At 42.6% G+C, this 18,053-nt stretch overlaps 1 protein-coding gene across 6 annotated transcripts in view; it reads left to right on the top strand.

The window, feature by feature from the left end:
* Nucleotides 1-18,053, top strand: part of COL20A1 (collagen type XX alpha 1 chain) — a 102,802-nt gene that overhangs the window by 63,964 nt on the left and 20,785 nt on the right. For all 6 annotated transcript variants that reach the window (XM_054045417.1, XM_054045420.1, XM_054045421.1 and 3 more), the window contains 6 exons: nucleotides 2,673-2,811; nucleotides 4,799-4,941; nucleotides 5,316-5,425; nucleotides 10,950-11,108; nucleotides 13,608-13,685; nucleotides 17,355-17,441. In XM_054045417.1, the coding sequence (XP_053901392.1) occupies nucleotides 2,673-2,811; nucleotides 4,799-4,941; nucleotides 5,316-5,425; nucleotides 10,950-11,108; nucleotides 13,608-13,685; nucleotides 17,355-17,441 (716 nt within the window). The remainder of the gene's footprint in view (nucleotides 1-2,672; nucleotides 2,812-4,798; nucleotides 4,942-5,315; nucleotides 5,426-10,949; nucleotides 11,109-13,607; nucleotides 13,686-17,354; nucleotides 17,442-18,053) is intronic.

The raw sequence follows: 18,053 nt of genomic DNA, 5'->3' as shown, positions 1-18,053 counted from the left end.
GCTAACTGTCTGAGTACATACCCAGGGGTCAGGCAGTGCTCGGGGGAACCATCCATGGTGCTGCTGACACACTGCTATTTTTAAGTGATCGCTTGGGCGGAGCTAGCATGGCGAGCTGGAAATCACCCCTCCCAGCTCAAATGTAGAAATAACCTTAGTCTGTCTCTGCCAGAGTTCCCCATCCATAAAATGGGGATAATGATAATTGGACTTCTCTGCCTCACTGGGGTGTTGTGAGGATATAGACGTCAGAGACTGGGAGGTGCTCAGATCCTCTGGTCAAGGGGGCCAGATAAGTATCTAAGATCCATAGACTGCCCTGTTTGACCTCTCTCCCCACATTCCTGGAAGACTACTCAGTCTGTGTACGTCTAGGCCAAACTACTCAAACCATAATACCCAAGCAAACATCTCTTTGCCTGTTTTTCTCTGTAACTGCTTTGCATGATACAGGTGATTCATCAAGAGAAATAGCCCAGTGCCTTAGCTGTTTCACTGGTGGATTAATAATATGGTTATAACTGTAATTTAAATTTTGCTTTTAAACATTGTTGTTATATTTGATATACATTTTAATGGAGGTGATGATATGCCAATCCCAGGGTTCTTAAATCAGAGAGAAATGGGTCTGAAACCGGTCAGAATAATCTGATGAACACTCTGTCACTATGCAGCGTTTAATGTGCATTAGAGCAGCCCAAATGCAAGATCCAATCAATAGCAAGTGGTGCTGAGGTGGCAGAGTACAGCTTGAAAGGGAAATGATGTGATGAACTTGTCCCCCTTTCTCTTTAAAACGAACTGGTTATCTCCCCTCATCCTCCCCAGCCTGCTGTAAAAAAACACCCGAGTGCAAGGTCTGCTTGTATTAAAATCTGAAATAAGAAAGTGACTCATAGAGCTTTAATGATGAGCTGGGAAAGAGAGATGAAGCTACATGAAGCTGGAGATGAGATGTCAAAGATGTCAGGGGAAAAATCTTTGTAGACCGCATAAGGCAGGGTCACCTCTGGGCAGTTCTTGAAAAATGATGAGAGAAATGGAAATATTTTACTTTACCAACTTTCATGGCTCTCGCACATGAGAGGATACATTTTGCAGTAGAGAATAATTCTCTCTCTTTTTTCCCTTCCTTAAACAATTACTGGAGAGAATCCACTTCTTTTATGATAATATTTGGCATCAAGTTGAAAAAGCAAAACTCATTATAGCTTGTGTTTTTTTCAGAGCAAATTTTTTTTTTTTAATTTTGTCGATTTTTTTTTTTTTTAAAGTGCCACTCTTATTTATTAGGCCTTGCTACAGTGGCTGAGGCCCTCGTGAACAGTAATTAATTCATTCCAAGAACAAATAACACAAATATATTTTTAAAGTTTCTAGGTGACAGACTGTATTTACCTATCATTTATAAAACTCAAGGATGCTAAAGCAAGGAAACAAATAGTTAATGACCTCCTGGATCTTACACTGCTCACATAGTGAACAAACATGTCATTTTTCTCAAATGTAAAAAATATATATATATATTTTATCATAAAACAGCCTTAACTCTGCTCCATAATAAATATTATTCAGTCATCATTTATCTCAAAATAAAACTTTTGGTTGCATGGCCAGTGTCTAATCAACTAGGCCAGTGGTTCTCAAAGCCGGTCCGCTGCTTGCTCAGGGAAAGCCCCTGGCGGGCTGGGCCGGGCCGGTTTGTTTACCTGCCACATCCACAGGTCCAGCCGATCGCAGCTCCCACTGATCGCTGTTCGTTGCTTCAGGCCAATGGGAGCTGCAGGAAGGGCGGCCAGCACATCCCTCGGCCCGCGCCACTTCCCGCAACCCCCATTGGCCTGGAGCAGCGAACCACGACCAGTGGGAGCCGTGATCGGCCGAACCTGTGGACGCAGCAGGTAAACAAACTGGCCCGCCCCGCCAGGGGCTTTCCCTGAACAAGCGGCGGACCGGCTTTGAGAACCACTGACTAGGCAACACTACCTTCCAGCTAGCTCATTCAACCTCTCTGGGCTTTTAATTATCTCTGCTGAAAAACGTGTCTAGTGATAATTCTTTGCACTTGCCTAGTTAGTTTTCATCTGTGGAAGACAAAGAATATCACAGGGGTGAGCATTGCTACCTCCATTCGGCAGGTGGCCTAACCAACACAGATCTGAAGCATTTTGTATGGTCTGATGAGTAGAGAAAGGTTGACCACTTCAGGGATTGGGTTCTGTTCCCACCAACTCTGCCACCAACTTTCCCTGTAACTTTTAGCAAGTCGCTTAGGGCCAGAGTTTCAAAAGTGCTCAGCCCATTGTTCCAGATGGGTAGAATTTGCAGTTGTTCCCAGAGGTGGGAGCTGGGTTCTGGGCACTTTGGAAAATCTAGCCTGAAAATTTTCTGTTCCCTGCATCTGGAAAATGGATCTGTGACTATTTCTCCTAAGCCAAAGTGGCACTTTGATGAGAAACACAGAGGATTCAAGTCAGAACACTGACACAGTATGGAGAGTGTTTTGATCAGGCTGATGATTAGTTATACCTACTAGCCTTCCTCCTTACTGGAATGCACTTGCCCTTGGAGAAAACAAAGCGCAACCATTGCTCAGGCAGATTCCTTACAAATCATTGTTTTCCCTACTATCTCTAAGTGTTTCTTTCTCTGCCCTTTTCTGGCTGCTCCAGGATTTGACATGATGGAAGCTTTTGGACTGGTGGAAAAAGAATATGCCTCCATTAAAGGAGTGGCCATGGAACCGTATGTGTTCAGCGGGACCCGTACTTACACTCTCTTCAGAGATATTCAGCTAACCCAGAGAACAAGGTAGTTTGGGAAGGCAGCTGAGAACTGCATTGATTCCAACAAGAGTTTATTTTCTGTCTAGTGCATAAACATTGGCTCTGGTCCGCACAATGAAAGGTATTGACTGGTGGGGGTGGGTGTAGACACTGGGCTAATGAACACTCAACTGGCAATTTCCTAGTGAAAATACCATGAATGCTAACCCCACCCTAGTGAAACTGAAAAGAATGCAACAATTTTTTTCCCCCTTAGAAGACATGTATTGTGTGCTGATCCATAAATCAACCCCTGAATTGCCTCAAGATGGATCACATGATGGGACATGTCACATAGGAACTTCATTGAATACAGTGGGATGATTGGGGCGTTGAGTTTTTGCAAGGCCACGCTCAGATTTTAGGTGTCTACTGGGACCTTCCCTGTTTTAGCTGTGTGCCTTCAATATCACTGCTGTCCAGAATTAAGTGCTCAAAGACAGTATGTGCTGACCGTAGAGTTATGTTTAACTGTCCTCTGCTGGGGATACATTTAATTCTTTCCATGACCACTCCTCTCCTCATCCACATGCACTCAAAAGATCAAACTTGGAGGCAAAGCCTCCGCTAGAAACATGTTTGGGGCAGGACCTTTTTAACCTCTGTCACCCTTTCTCCTAATGTTCCTGGTTTGCAGTCCGACAATTACTGTTGTAAAATACAAGCTCATAGCTGCACTGGGCAGCTTGATTTTGATTGACAAGAAGGATTAACCAGTGACTTTGGAATGCGACTTCACTGTGCACCTCGTTAGTTGGGCTCCTTTTCAAAGTCCTATGCATCGTCATGGGTCAACTTTCATTCCAGGCAGCGCCAATGACCCCAGTAGCATTATGGAGTATAAATCAGGGGAGATTTGACTCTTAATAGTCAGTTTTATTTTATTTTGAAGCCTAATTACTACAGCACTGGGATCATTTTAATCTTATTTAAAGAAGCAAAGCTTCTTACAGTAAACCGAGTAGGGGAATTCAGAAGGCTCTAAGTATTTAACAAAGCATAGAGCAATCCATTTGCTCAACCAGTAGTAGTATCAGATACACAAATATGCCCTTCCAAGGACATTATATCATTTAAAACAAAACAAAACTTGATGTCATGTTTGAAGCAGTCCTGAAAAAAGAGGTTGAAGAGTTGTGTATCTACTCATGCAAATGTGGCCCATGCAGATTACGAATGTATCTGCAACATAGCTAATTTTGCTTTCTTCATTCAGTTTTGACCTATGCCTTTTGAGTGACATTTGCATGCAGTAAGTGCTTTGTAACAAGTTTGGAACAGAAGCCTAGAAAAGAAAGCCAGACTTTCTCAGGAATCCATGGCTGGACTTGTTACATGTCCGCTCACGGGTTTCATTTTTGAGTCCCAAATTTCACAAGGGATCTTAGTATGGCTCATGTGTCTTTTTGCAAGAGACTTCTAAGTACCTCTGTCAAGGCCTGAAGATCTTCCCCTAGTTTTCTACCCCATCCATCACAGCCACCATTTATTCTTCTTGACAAGGAGTTTTGGATAGAACTCTTTCAGAGCCCATCAAAGTAGCTCGATAAGCTACCAGAAATGTCTCTCTTGAATGATGCAAGGCTGCATTCACTGTCTCTTCAGCATTCCCTGCCCCAACCCAGGGAGTGACAGATTGACCATGATGACTGGACCTGGACCTCCCTTGTGACGCTACGATAAGGCCACAGGGATGCCCTGCACATGCAAAATTCTACATGTGTTTTTAAAACCCAAGAGGAATGTACAAAATACGGAGCACATTCTCTACTGGGGTAACTCCTTCAACTTCAGCCGAGTTACAGCAGCAGAGGATCTGGCCCACAAATGAGCCTCACTCAGGCCATCATCCCTCGGTAACACCACTCTGTCTGTAGCTCAGCACTGTTCTGGTTGTCAGGAAGGTAGAATATAAGCCCCCTGGCATTCATAATCATTAGTCACTGAGCTGACTTCTGCTTGTCTCATTCCAGTGAAGTGCTTCTCTCTGGGATTCCGTCTGCGCACACCATCAGCATCCTCCTCCGGCTCCTCCCAGAGACTCCCAAAGAGCCCTTTGCCGTGTGGCAGCTAACAGATGAGGACTTCCAGCCACTCCTCGGGGTTATACTTGACTGTAAGGTTTCATGTAGTATAGATCAGATTCAGGTATTTGAAAGAGTAACAGAACCAACTTCTATACTCCAGTTGGACAATTTTATTATTGAAACTTGCCAATGTCCAGCATGAACGTTACAGAAGCTATTGAAATAACACATGCAAATATTTTTCTGTATAGTTAAAAACCCACTAAAAACTCGAATTTTATTTATTCCATTTTGCAATGTATTCTTCACTTTGACCATTATTTTCCGTTTTTGTGCTTTTATAGCTTGACAAGTATTAAATGTTTTAGTATGTTTAAGCTTATATATTTTTTCAACATGCTGTAGGTGAAATCACATTCTGTTTTAATTCTAAGTTCTTATTTGTCCTATTTTCCCCCTGTAGCCAGTAAGAAATCCTTGACCTATTTCAATCATGACTACAAGGCTGATTTACAGGAAGTCACCTTTGACCAACAGGAAGTGAAGAAGATATTCTATGGGAGCTTTCATAAGGTCCTTATCAAGGGATGGAGTAACTTAAATCATTATCTCACAAGGGCAGGCTGAGAAAAAATGCACTCAATATATATTATTTGTACTGAAGAGTGGTTATAAGAATGTTCTTTAAAAAGTCATTAGCAAATTGGCCAACCTGTTTGTGTTGATTTGCAATTGTAAGGAATTTTGAGTCATCCCATATGAAAAATACATATTTTCCAAGTATTATTTCTTAAAATGCATTACATAGTTAGATGTACTTAAAATACATGTGAGTATATGAAATATATCCACACATTACAAACTTGGCTAATTGACATATTTAAAATGCAATATTTGGTGGAAACATGAAATGCCACAGTAGTGAAATATATATAATGTATGTTGAATCATGCACTTCCTTTTTAAATATGAAATTTTTGCCAGTTTTGTACAGTATAAATATTTTATATATTTTCATTAAAAAGCTTTAGCAAAGATATAACCACCCTGTGAAAAATATGTATTTTTCTCCATAAATGATGTATTAGAAGAGCTAACATAGTAGTTCATTCAGTTCACTCACTTTGATTTTAATATTGCCCCGATATGTGTCTCTCAACTGATCTGTTTATTGGAGTGTATGCCTGTCCATTTATGATGCAGTGTGGTAGTTCCAGTGGTGCATAGCATCGTACTTATGTAATTGCACGATCCTTTTTTCTCTGGATATATAGTTGAAATGCCACCTCTGGTCCCAGCCATGCAAAGATTTAAGCTTTTAAATAGTTCCTTTGAAGTCAGTGAGACTACTTCTGGCCTATTGGCCTTAAAGTTAAATGTATGTTTATGTCTATGCAGGATCGCGGTCTAAGTGCAAAAGAATTTGCGAGTCTTTGTCTGGTCCTGATGCACACCATAAAATCACCACTCAGTTTAGCAGAGGGAATCGTCTACTCACGAGAGGCAAAGGACTGGGAATGGCTGATTGTAGTATGAACTGGGGTTGAGGTGGATATGCCTAATAGTAGGTGTTTGTGGGGGACATGGGATAAGCTGTGAAAGGGCTGGACAAGCTAGGCTAGCATGGGGTTACAGGTCAGGGTGTAGGTGCCCTGGCATAGCAGTGCAAGGGGATCTTGCCCAGTGGCTGTCTGCTCTATTCCTGGCTCTAACTAGAGACACCGGTTTCTCTTCCATACCCATCACTTTCTTCCTCATATAAGAGTAAGAATTAAAAAGGGAAATGTAGGAAACAGGAAGGAACTGAAGTAAGGCAATTGGGTATGTGATAGACCCACAGTTTGTCAGATGGGCACAGCTATTCACTCTACTAACCCATAAAAAGGTGAGTTACCATGGAGCACATTCGAAGGCAATATAGCCAGTGGATATGCACAGGTCTAGGACTCAGGAGACCTTGGTCCAATTCTCAGCTCTGCCACTGACTTGCTGGGTGACCTTGGGCATGTCTCATCCCTTCCTGTGCCTCAATTTCCCCATCTGTAAAAATGGGGATCATGATATTGACCTCCATTCTAAAGTGCTTTGATCTCTAAAGATGAACAGCACTAGATAAGAACGAAGTGATGGTATTATTCCCAGCTGAAGTGCCAGAAGCAATCATTTTTTAAGTGCAAAGTTGAGGGCACCTGGCAGATTTGTCAGAGGTTGTTAGAAATGAGGCTGTTTTTTGCCTTTTGATTTGGGACAACAATGTTACAAAGCAGTGGAAAACAATGGGTTTTTGTGGCGCATCCTTCATACATGATCCATAAAACACTTTTGCCGAGATCAGCCCTAACCTGAATAGAAGGGGGTGGTTGTAACAAGATTTCGGGAAGAGAAGTAACTCTGTGTTCTGGAGGCTGGAGAGGACGATGGTTAAAGATAGATGGGTCAACACAAGATAGATGAGGGGGATTTGGAGACAGGGAGAAATGAGGCGGAAAGATGGAGAGCTGGGGCACTATAATTTCTCACCTTGTAAAGACAGAATGTTCTTTTTTTTCTATTGCACTCCCCATAGCCTGTATCTAGGCAGCAGGCACTCCTTAGGGGTTTGCCTCATCCAGAGTAGGTAGTGTTTTATTCTTGAATGCTTCTTGCAAGAGGTCGGAAGAGTGTCTTCCCTCCCAGGACCTTCCACAGTGACTTTACCTTGACACAATGCAAGCCTTGAACATTCTCATTAAAAGCCCAGTGTATTCAAGAGGGAGTAAAAGGAAGGGTTTGCGTAGCACAGCGTGGGCTCTGCCTGGCAAGATCTCAGCTAGGTAAGTGCAGTTCAGATCATTATGGAAAAGAAGCCGTGTCACATTCACAAAGAACTCATCATCTTTCTCCTTGGGCCCTCACCTTGGGCAGTTTGTCAGCGAGATCGCCTCTGCCCTGCAGGTGACTGCCATCCAACCTGGCTCCTTGCACGGCTATGCTTTTCAAGTTTCTTTCATGTGCCTGGCTTATTACCATCCTCGAGGCCCCTCACACAGTGGTCCCCCGTGTAGAGACACTGGGGGACAATATTATTCTGTCTCATATTTTTCCTAAAGTCACTCCCCAGGGTAGCTGCTGCACTGGAGAGGCTGATTAAGTCCTGGTTTTACTGCACCTTCCAAAACTTGAAAAGCTCCTTTGAAGGTGTCTCCACACAGTCCTTCCTCAGCCCACCTTATTACTCATATAAGCATCTCTCTCTTCCCTTTCTTCTAGCTTATGACCAGGCTTTGGAATATTAATGATCTTGGCTGGAGGTGTCAACATAAATCCAACTTGGTCTGCTTCAGTTTAAAGAGGCAGGGCTTGCTTTTTGCCTTTTAGTTCCCTCTGAACTTTGTTTTTCTCTGTCTTGTATATGAGTTATTGTCATATTAAAGGCAATCTGTCACAGTCTTCATTGCTAGGTCTAAAACGCTAGCAGGTCTTGTTTGTCTTTTTTAATTTGACGAAGAAGCTGCACAATGAGAGAGAGAGAATTGAGATGGACTGACAATCAAGCCCCAAATCCAAACACCCTGATCTATGAGTACATTCTGGCTCCAAACTTCACAACTGAGTCCTCTTCCAGTCATGGAGTCAACAAAAGCTGCAGATCTAACTAGTCTATATATCTATTTTAGGTACTTATATGGCCACCATCACCATATTATCTGAGTGTCTCACCATTTTTAAAGTATTTATTCTCGTTCACAAGAGTAATGTGAGGGCAGTTCCACTATCCGCCTTTTACATATGGGAAACAGAGGCAAATTGAGTTGCCCAGGGTCACACAGGCCATCTATGGCAGAGCAGGGAATTCAATCCAGGTCACTCAAGTCCTAGGCTGGACCACCCTGCCTCCCTCAACTATGACGTAGTCCCATCTAGATTAAGATTTTTAATTTCAACATGGATTCGTTCCTAATTGTGAGTGGAGACAGGCAGTCCATTTTGAACCTTTACGGACTTCTCAGGTGGCTAAAGCTGTGTGCCTTCCAACCCCCTGAGCAGACCCCCAATGGCAGGTATAATCACTCAAAAGTGCCATGCCTGTCATGTACAGTGTTTGTCATGATGAAGGCAGGGATTTCAGTCTCACTGAAAGCTACAGTGAAGTAGGCTTCCAAAAACGCCTTTCATGGTGCTTTAAAGCAATGATTAACACAGTGGGGATTTCACGTCCCATCCATCGATCAGTATACTCTATACTGCCTATTACCTTAAATATCCTGCATACATTATCACCTTTAAGTGTTTTTGTTTAGTTTTGTGTTAAATATTTAAGAGAAAAACACATTCTTTTTTTCCCATCTGTACCAAACATCCTCTTTGTATTTGCTGTTAATAACCACTTTCCAAACAGAATAATAACTGTGAGACTGAGAACAGCACTAGAAGATTATAAAAGAAAAGCCCTGCATTTTCATGTGGGGCAGAAAGAGAGATCTTTGTGTTAAAGCAGAGGCCTTTCATAACGTAGCTTAGGGACTACTAATGGGGTATTCTTTCACCACTAGTTAACCACTTCAAATCTGGACCAGGTTGCTAATGACAGTGTAACTGTCTGGGAGGGAAAAAATAATAATTCCCTGCACCCCTCTATTTAATTAATTAATTAATTATTTGAAATTCAAAAACTTAGAAAATGTTAACTTGTTTGACTGAAAATCAGGGAACATTTTTTTTTTTTTTAAATTTTCATCAAAATTGTCCCCAACTTTTTTTTTTTTTTAAATTTGGAAATTAAAACCCTCCACCCAAATTAGCATCTTACAACTAGACCTGAGCAAATAATGGACTTTTTGGTTTGGGAGTCAAACTGAAAACTTTGATGGGGAGGCAGGGGGAGGGAAGGTAGTTTTGGTTCCAGCTGAAACAGAATTTTTTTGTTTGATTTGAGTCAGACAGAACAATTTTAGGGACTATTCATTTTGTTTCAGATAATTTTGGGGGTGTTTTCTCACTTTTTTTTGGTTGTAAATTAGCTATATTTCAAAACAAAACACTATTTCATTTCAAAATGTCAAAAAATTTTGTTTCAGAAACGTTAAAACAAAATGATTAAACCTTTTTATTTTTTTCCAAGCTAAAGCTCTTTGCTGAATTCTACCCAAATTCATGAATAGTTGAGGAGTTTTGAAAAAATGCATTTTTCAGCAAACTTACTATTTGCCAAAAAAAAAAAATTGCCCTGCTCTACTTAACAACTGTGCCAGTAGACAGCCCATGGACTAAACTAATTATGGAGGCTGATCTACTTCACATCAGAACTCCAGGAATGGCTTCTCCAGAAGAGGGTTGACATCCAACAGTGGGTTCCTTTGGCTCTTTAGGTGCAGGCAAAGTCTGATTAACTGTATCTCCGTTTACTCAAACTCTTGGTTATCCCAAGCTCATGTATGTCTTTCAGGGTTTGACTGTACAGGAACTGTGTTCCAGCTCTCAGCCCCATCCTGCGTCCCTTTTCTCCATCCCAAGAGCTGGCCTAGAGGAAGCCAAAAGTCCTGTGCTCCAAAGCCCTTCAATGCATAAAGTGGGCTGTTGTTGTTTTGACAGAAACAGTGTGCGAAGCTCATAGCACTTTTCGCCATCTTTACTGACACTGTTATGGGCTGAAGGCTTCTGCGCACAAGGATTCCTGGCTTGCTCAGGGCTGGCTGGGGGAGAGGCCTGGGAATCTGAAAAAGAGCTCTTCTCTTGCATAGCTCCTAAACTCTGCAGGATTATTGGGGAGCTGGCTCTCCCTGGGAAAACTGGCCCCCTGTTCATAGTCAGGGGAGCTAAAAATAGGAGATCCTGAGTGCAGACTTCAGTGGTGGTTGGACTAGCCCCCTCCACCCCCCAAGTCATCTGAAACTTTGATTCTCCAATGGTTTTGATGTCCCTTAGGACAAGGTATTATTGTCCATAGAGGAGTTCACCCTCTAGGGCTTTCACCCAATATCATTTGTGATCATTACATGCACAAAAAAAGATGCCTTTGCTTGCCGAAGTGGATATGAACTCTGCCAGATACATGATTAAAAAGAATCCTCCGTCCAACAGGTGAGGTCTGATGCATCTATTTTTAATTGTTATCCAGGTGCACATAGCTGTGAGCCGTTTCAGGATCAAACTCTACTTGGACTGTAAGAAAATAGCAGAGAAACTGATCAATGCTATGGGAAGCGTCTCCACAGCTGGCTTCATCATGCTAGGAAAACTGACAGGAACCAGAGGACCCAGGAGTGGGTCAGCAGCGGTAAGTCCAGTGTTTATCAATTTTAATGAGGAGTCTTGTGTCTAAATTCAGGGTTGGATGGGATACAAATCAGAATAGAATTACTGTCCCGTCTCCCCATTGCTCTTGTGTTGAGTTCCCCCTGTGAAGTAGGGAAGTGTTCTACACCTATGCAGCTTTGGAAATTTGATGAGCATTTTTAATGCAATGTTTTGCATTCTCTCCTCCTACCTTTGGGAGTTGTGATGAGATGTAGCACAGCATGGGTGTGCCACGCAGCCACATCAGCTCACACCGTGATCTGTGGGTGAGGAGCTTACACGGGGCTTTAATACTACATAGTCCCATAGAACCTGAGGACATACCGATCCTGTTGCATTTGGCTGAAAAAGGCAGGAGGGTTACTAGATTGCTTCTAAAAGAGAAGGCTTTATACATCAGCTCCCATGGAGTGGCAGCAGCCACATACTAGTAATCACGGGGGCAACACAGTCAGATGGGTTTCATTTAGTCTAAAATTCTCAAAAGTGCATTGTCCCTGAATGACTGTAAAACAATACTCAGAGCAGTCACCAAAAACCCCCTCTCAACACCAGACTCAGCCACTTTTGCCCCATAGCTAAAGGAAAAAAATAAAATCTTGGCTTTGTGCCGTGCCCTGAAGATCAATGGTCTCGGGCTGATTGACCCATGGGAAAAGCAAGCACCAGAGACAAAAACCACCCTGAATCTGATTCTTCATTGCCTTATACCTCATGTTGCCATTTACACTGCTGCAAAATAAGTGTAGAAACACTCCAGTGGCTGATCTGGTAGTGTTTTATGCCTCTTGGTCCAGATCCTCAAAGGTATTTTGGCACCTGACTCCCATTGGTTTCATGGGCATGATTTGCACTGGTTTGAATGATTACACAGGGTGCCGGGCAAGGATAAATTAGGCACCTGCTCCACAACACTCTGACCGTAGATGTAGGGGGTGCAAATAAGAACAGATCAGCTGACTGCAGTGTTCCACAGCTGAAGGCAGCATTGCACAAGCAATCTGGCCCGTCTGTATTGCAGGCAGCCTCAGCTAACACCAGGAGGAAGTGGAGTCATGCAACGTACCGGGAGAAATGCCATCAAAGGAATGAGCTGTATGATATGGGAACAGATTCATAACAAAGCAGGATTCCAGCAGCTCTAATTTTATTTGCCAGAGAAATACTGTGGTGGTTTAGACTGACAGCAGCCCTGTCAGATCTCTGCCTTGGAGGAAAATATCCTCTATCCCTCCCCAGTTTTTCCTTTTAGCAGCTTAGCTAGCTGGATCCAGTCATTGAAGAGCTACTAATGAACAGCCCAGACCTTCTCTACTCCCGTCATGCTTCAAGCCTAACGAAGTTTCGTGTCTTCTGCAGCTCTGCTGCCCTTGAGGAGACAGAGTGCCTCATTACTGGTTATCATCAAACCTTATTTAAGACATCTCTAAGTGCCATTTGATGTATGGGGCTCATTTTATAGCCGGGTGCTGCACATCCCACTCCTCCAGTCGCACTGCTCACTCATCATTAAATGCTTGGGGGGAAAGATTTGATTTGGTAAAAATGGCATTTTTAAAAATTGTGGGTTTTAAATATATCTCCCCTCCCCTTTTTTTTTCTTTTTTTGGTCTCCTGCTGCATTTGCCCTTTTGCTAATCAAAATGGAAAGATCTGGCAGTCTAGGGAGAGGCTGAGAAGGAGGGCAGATTTATTTGGAGGGGGAGGATGCATCTCCCAGGAATATCTGCTGGTTTTGTTCTTCTACCACTTTCTTGAGTGGCAGCAGAGCAAAGTTGTCTTTTAACATTTTGGTTTGTGCTGAAGCCAATTACCTGGGGCTTTGGGAGGGGCTGCTGCTGAAATGTGAGTAAATCAGAAACTGAGGTTTTGTTAGCATGGATGAGCTTACAGAGTTCACTTTGCAAGGCTCTGGCCTCAGAGGCCTGAGACGTGCAATGCAGGCCAATGACCAGCCGCCCCTTCAAAATTCTGTATCCATTGCCTTGTGTCTGCAGTTTGTACAATTGCCTCTGAAAGAATGTGTCTGTATGGGCAGTGGGTAGGGGGAAGGGGAGAAAGCTCATGATAGTCTCTTACATAAGGTTATTTTTACATTCTACTGCAGCCAGAAGTGGCCAAGAACTTACACAACTTCCTGACAGACCACTCTGCGGCTTGCAGTAGGATGAGCTATTATTCTCATTGGCATCTTAACAAGACTTGGCGTAAGCTATTGTTGGGAACATACAATAACTGGGGCATTAGCCTGCATAATTGCTGTTCATCAGGACACCTGGAGGCACTATATTTAAAAAAACCAAAAAACTGTGCCGTTCTATCCTTTTTTCTACACCTAAATTCTTGTTAGGGGGCCTCTCTTCTCCAACAGCGGGTTGAATAATTATGTATGGCCATGGAAATGGCAGGTTGCACAGCCAACCCACCTGTCACATTTGTTACTCTTCTCATGACTCGTCTAATTCTCTTTGCTCCACAGTTCCAGCTGCAGTCTTTACAGATTGTTTGCAGTGGCTCATGGGCAGAGGAAGATAGATGTTGTGATCTCCCGGCAGTGGTAAGATGTGAATGACCGATGTGGTCATTGGGATGAGACTGGGGAGTTTGTCAAAGGAAATGACACTGTAAATAGAATTTTGGTAGGGCCAAAAGATGAACTTTTATTTTTTCCCGAGAAACTGATAAAACTAGCTAGAGCTAAGGCCAAGTGAGTCTGCGTCTGGTCCCAGTGAAATTAATAATAAAGTGCCTGTTGGCTTCAGCAGGTAAGAGAGCTTCTCAAACACATTTCCACCAGGGCACCTAATTCCTGACTTGAATCAGATCTGCTAAGCCAGCGCTGTCACACAGCTCTGCTATTGGCCTTCAGTTCTGAGTTATAACTCCAGCCGGTTGGAAATTTTTCTGATGAAACAAAGCTTCATCGGAAAATGCTAATTCATCAAACCTAAAATGATTGGTGAAAATAGCTTTGGGGACCCGCTGGCCCATGAATCTGAAAGCCCCAAGGTCCCTGGCCTGGGATAGCCTGCATGGGACCGCCAGGAGCTACTACCTGAAATCGACATTCAGCGGACAAGAATGTCAGTTTTACGAAGCAGGTGCCAGGGTTCTGGCACGTATATTTGGTTTTGGAAGTGCCGTGTGTCAGGTTTCTGAAACTTTTTTTTCTTGGGATTTCCAGTTTGTGGGAACTTTTGATATTTCAAATTCTCCCGTGAACCGGAAATCCCGAATTTGTCAGTTGAAGTTATAACATTCCTCTGCTATTCCTTTCCGCTCCTGGGCTTCTACTGCACACAAAAAAATTATTGCTCTTGAACTGAGAGGTGGTTTGTTTTGTGGGCAAATATTTAGAAAAGAGTAGATCAATTGATTGTTTTCCTCAGGATATATTTATTGTAAATTTCAGTGACTATAAAATGTTGGGCTGGTTGGAAAATGTTCCTTTTTAAATTGTTTTTTGATCGAAAATTGGGTCTTTGATTAAACAGTGTTTCACACAAACCATCTGCTATCTGCAGAAAATTTTGATTTTCACTGAAAAAATGAATGCTCAAAATCCAAAAATGTTTTGGTTTTGAGCTTAAAACTGAAATACTTCAGATGAAAACCAAAATATTTCAATTTGAATATTGTGTCTCAGCTGGACTTTATCTCCCATAATGCACCACGGCCCTTGGACTCACATGAAGCACTGCCTCATATCATCAAGAGGGGAGACCATGGTGCATCATGGGAAATGTAATCCAGCTAAGTACTAGAATGATAAAGTAAAATTTTCAGCAGTGCCTAAGTCCCATGTTCAAAAGGGACTTAGGAGGCTAAGTACCATTAAAATTCAATTAGGGCTATCAAGTGATTAAAAAAATTAATCGCGCAATTTATTGTGCTATTAAACAATAATATAATACCATTTATTTAAATATTTTTGGCTGTCTTCTACATTTTCAAATATAGTGTACAGTGCTCACTTTATATTTATTTTTATTACAAATATTTACATGGTAAAAACCAAAAGAAATAGTATTTTTCAATTCACTTAATACAAGTACTGTAGTGGAATCTCTTTATCATGAAAGTTGAAATTACAAATATGGAATTATGTACAAAAAATAACTGCATTTAAAAATAAAACAATGGAAAACTTTAGAGCCTACGAGTCCACTCAGTCCTACTTCTTGTTCAGCCAATTGCTTAGACAAACAAGTTTGTTTACGTTTGCGGGAGATAATGCTGCCTGCTTTTTGTTTACAATGTCACCTGAAAGTAAGAACTGGTATTCATGTGGTACTGTTGCAGTTGGCGTCACAAGATATTTATGTGCCAGATGTACTAGAGATTCATATGTCCCTTCATGCTTCAACCACCATTCCAGGGGACATGTGTCCATGCTGATTACGGGTTTTGCTCGATAATAATCCAAAGCAGTGTGGACTGACACATATTTATTTTCATCATCTGAGTCAGATGCCATCACCAGAAGGTTGGTTTTCTTTTTTGGTGGTTTGGGTTCTGTAGTTTCCACATCGGAGTGTTGCTCTTTTAAGACTTCTGAAAGCATGCTCCACACCTAATCCCTTTCAGATTTTGGAAGACACTTCAGATTCTTAAACCTTGGGTCGAGTGCTGTAGCTATCTTTAGAAAGCTCACATTGATACCTTCTTTGCGTTTTGTCAAATCTGTGGTAAAGATGTTCTTAAAATGAACAACGTGTTGGGTCATCATCCGAGACTGCTATAACATGAAATATATGGCAGAATGCGGGTAAAACAGAGCAGGAGACATACGATTCTCCCCCAAGGAGTTCAGTCACAATGGAGTGGGGCGGCTGCCCCACTCCTGGAGAACGGGTTAAAAAAAGCCGGGCTAGGCTGTTTGGGGAGGCAGCCATAGCTGTGACCAGCCCAATCAGGGCCCAGCTGGCCCTGATAAGAGGGCTGTGGGCCAGAAGCTGGAAGAGTCTCACTCTAGCCCTGGAGGGAGCAGGGCTAGCTGCCTGAGAGCGAGGTATCTGAAATAGAGCAGGGCTGGGGAATGGGGTAAGGGAGCTGGGGAGCTCCAGCCTGGTAAACCCCCAGGCTGCAGGTCTTGCTTAAGGCCTACAAAAGGTATTGGGGCTGCAGAGGGGCAGCCCGAGGATAGGTAACGGCAGCAGGTCCTAACCCCTTGTCAATGATAAGTGGCCATTACAGACTGCAGTCTGCCCCAGGGAGCGGGGGCTAGATGATGACTGGCAGTAGCCACTGAGGCAAGGCGGGTTTAGAGAGTTGGGGGTTCCTCAGGCAGGGGAGACCAAGAGTATAGGAGTACTGCTGGGGCAGAACCCCGAGGTAAAGGGCACCGGGGTCCGGGAGGGACACGGGGCCAGCGGCAGGCGAGACACTGGCCTGCAGAGGGCGCTCCAAACGCTGGAAAAGAGCTAATTCCCAGATTACCAGCAGGAGGCGTTGCACCGGTGAGTTGTGCTTCGCTACACACCAATTTAATTAACGCATTATTTTTTTAACAAGTGTCATCAGCATGGAAGCATGTCCTGGAATGGTGGCTGAAGCATGAAGGGGCATACGAATGTTTAGCATATCTGGCACATAAATATCTTGCGATGCCATGCAAAAGTGCCATGCAAAAGTAAGCCTGTTCTCACTTTCAGGTGACATTGTAAATAAGAAGCGGGCAGCATTATCTCCTGTAACTGTAAATAAACTTGTTTGCCTTAGCAATTGGCTGAATAAGAAGAAGGACTGTGTGGACTTGCAGGCTCTGAAGTTTTTACATTGTTTTGTTATGGAGTGCAGTTATGTAACAAAAAAAAATCTGTATTTGTAAATTGCACCTTCACAATAAAGAGATTGCCCTACAGTGCTTGTATGAGGTGAACTGAAAAATACAATTTCTTTTATCATTTTTACAGTGCAAATATTTATATTATTATTTTTTATTACAAAGTGAGCACTGTACACTTTGTATTCTGTGTTATAATTGAAATCAATATATTTGAAAATGTAGAAGAACATCCAAACATATTTAATACATTTCAATTGGTATTCTATTGTTTAACTGTGCAATTAAAACTGCGATTAATCACGATTAATTGTTTTAAGTTAATCGTGTGAGTTAACTGCGATTAATCGACAGCCCTACTTTCAATGAGACTTAGGTGCCTGAGTCATGAAAATGGTACTGAATTTTTGAAAGGGTTACCCATAATTTTCTTTCTTTCAGAGAAATGAAGAGACCTGCCCTACCTTGACTCCTTCCTGCACCTGCACTTCAGGTATCCCAGGCCTGCCAGGTCCTCCAGGGCCCCCTGTAAGTTTGCCTTCTCACATTTGTTCCTAGAAATGTTCGTATTGTCTGGCACCCACATGGCATTTCACAGCCATGTGCAAAGGACAAGGTCCCTGCCATGAACTCACAATCTCAGCAGACACTGGACAGAGGTAGAGAAGGGAAACGTCATCATAAAGAAACAGGAAGTTAAGCAATGAACTATGCTGCATGGCATGTGACTCCATGTTTATCATCTCTTATGAGATCATATAACTGATTAAAAGAGGTGGAGACCTTCTCTGCTCTACTTGGACCCGATGGCTTTGACTTGCAGAGCTGGGTTTCTCTTCCTTCGGTTCTGAATACCAAGTAAATGCTGGCAGATTTCCATATCCTGAACTCCGAACTTCCCAACTTTTGGGGGAGGTTTAAGACCCCTTAATATCAGAGGTCCAATGAAGCCAAAACGTATCAATCCAGATATCAAATGCCAACAAAGCAAAGGGTGCACGGAGCAGGCATTGTGGTCCAAGCCCATCTCTGCATAGGTATTTGTATTTTTATAATGCTGAATAATATAACAACTGCCGATGTTTATGTCTCTCAAGGCAGCCATCTCAACCTGGGCAGGCCTTTCCTTTCCTTTCCCTC

The sequence above is a fragment of the Malaclemys terrapin genome, chromosome 12 (genome assembly GCF_027887155.1).
Source record: "Malaclemys terrapin pileata isolate rMalTer1 chromosome 12, rMalTer1.hap1, whole genome shotgun sequence".
Classification (NCBI taxonomy): domain Eukaryota; kingdom Metazoa; phylum Chordata; order Testudines; family Emydidae; genus Malaclemys; species Malaclemys terrapin.
This window is presented reverse-complemented; position numbering and strand designations above follow the sequence as displayed.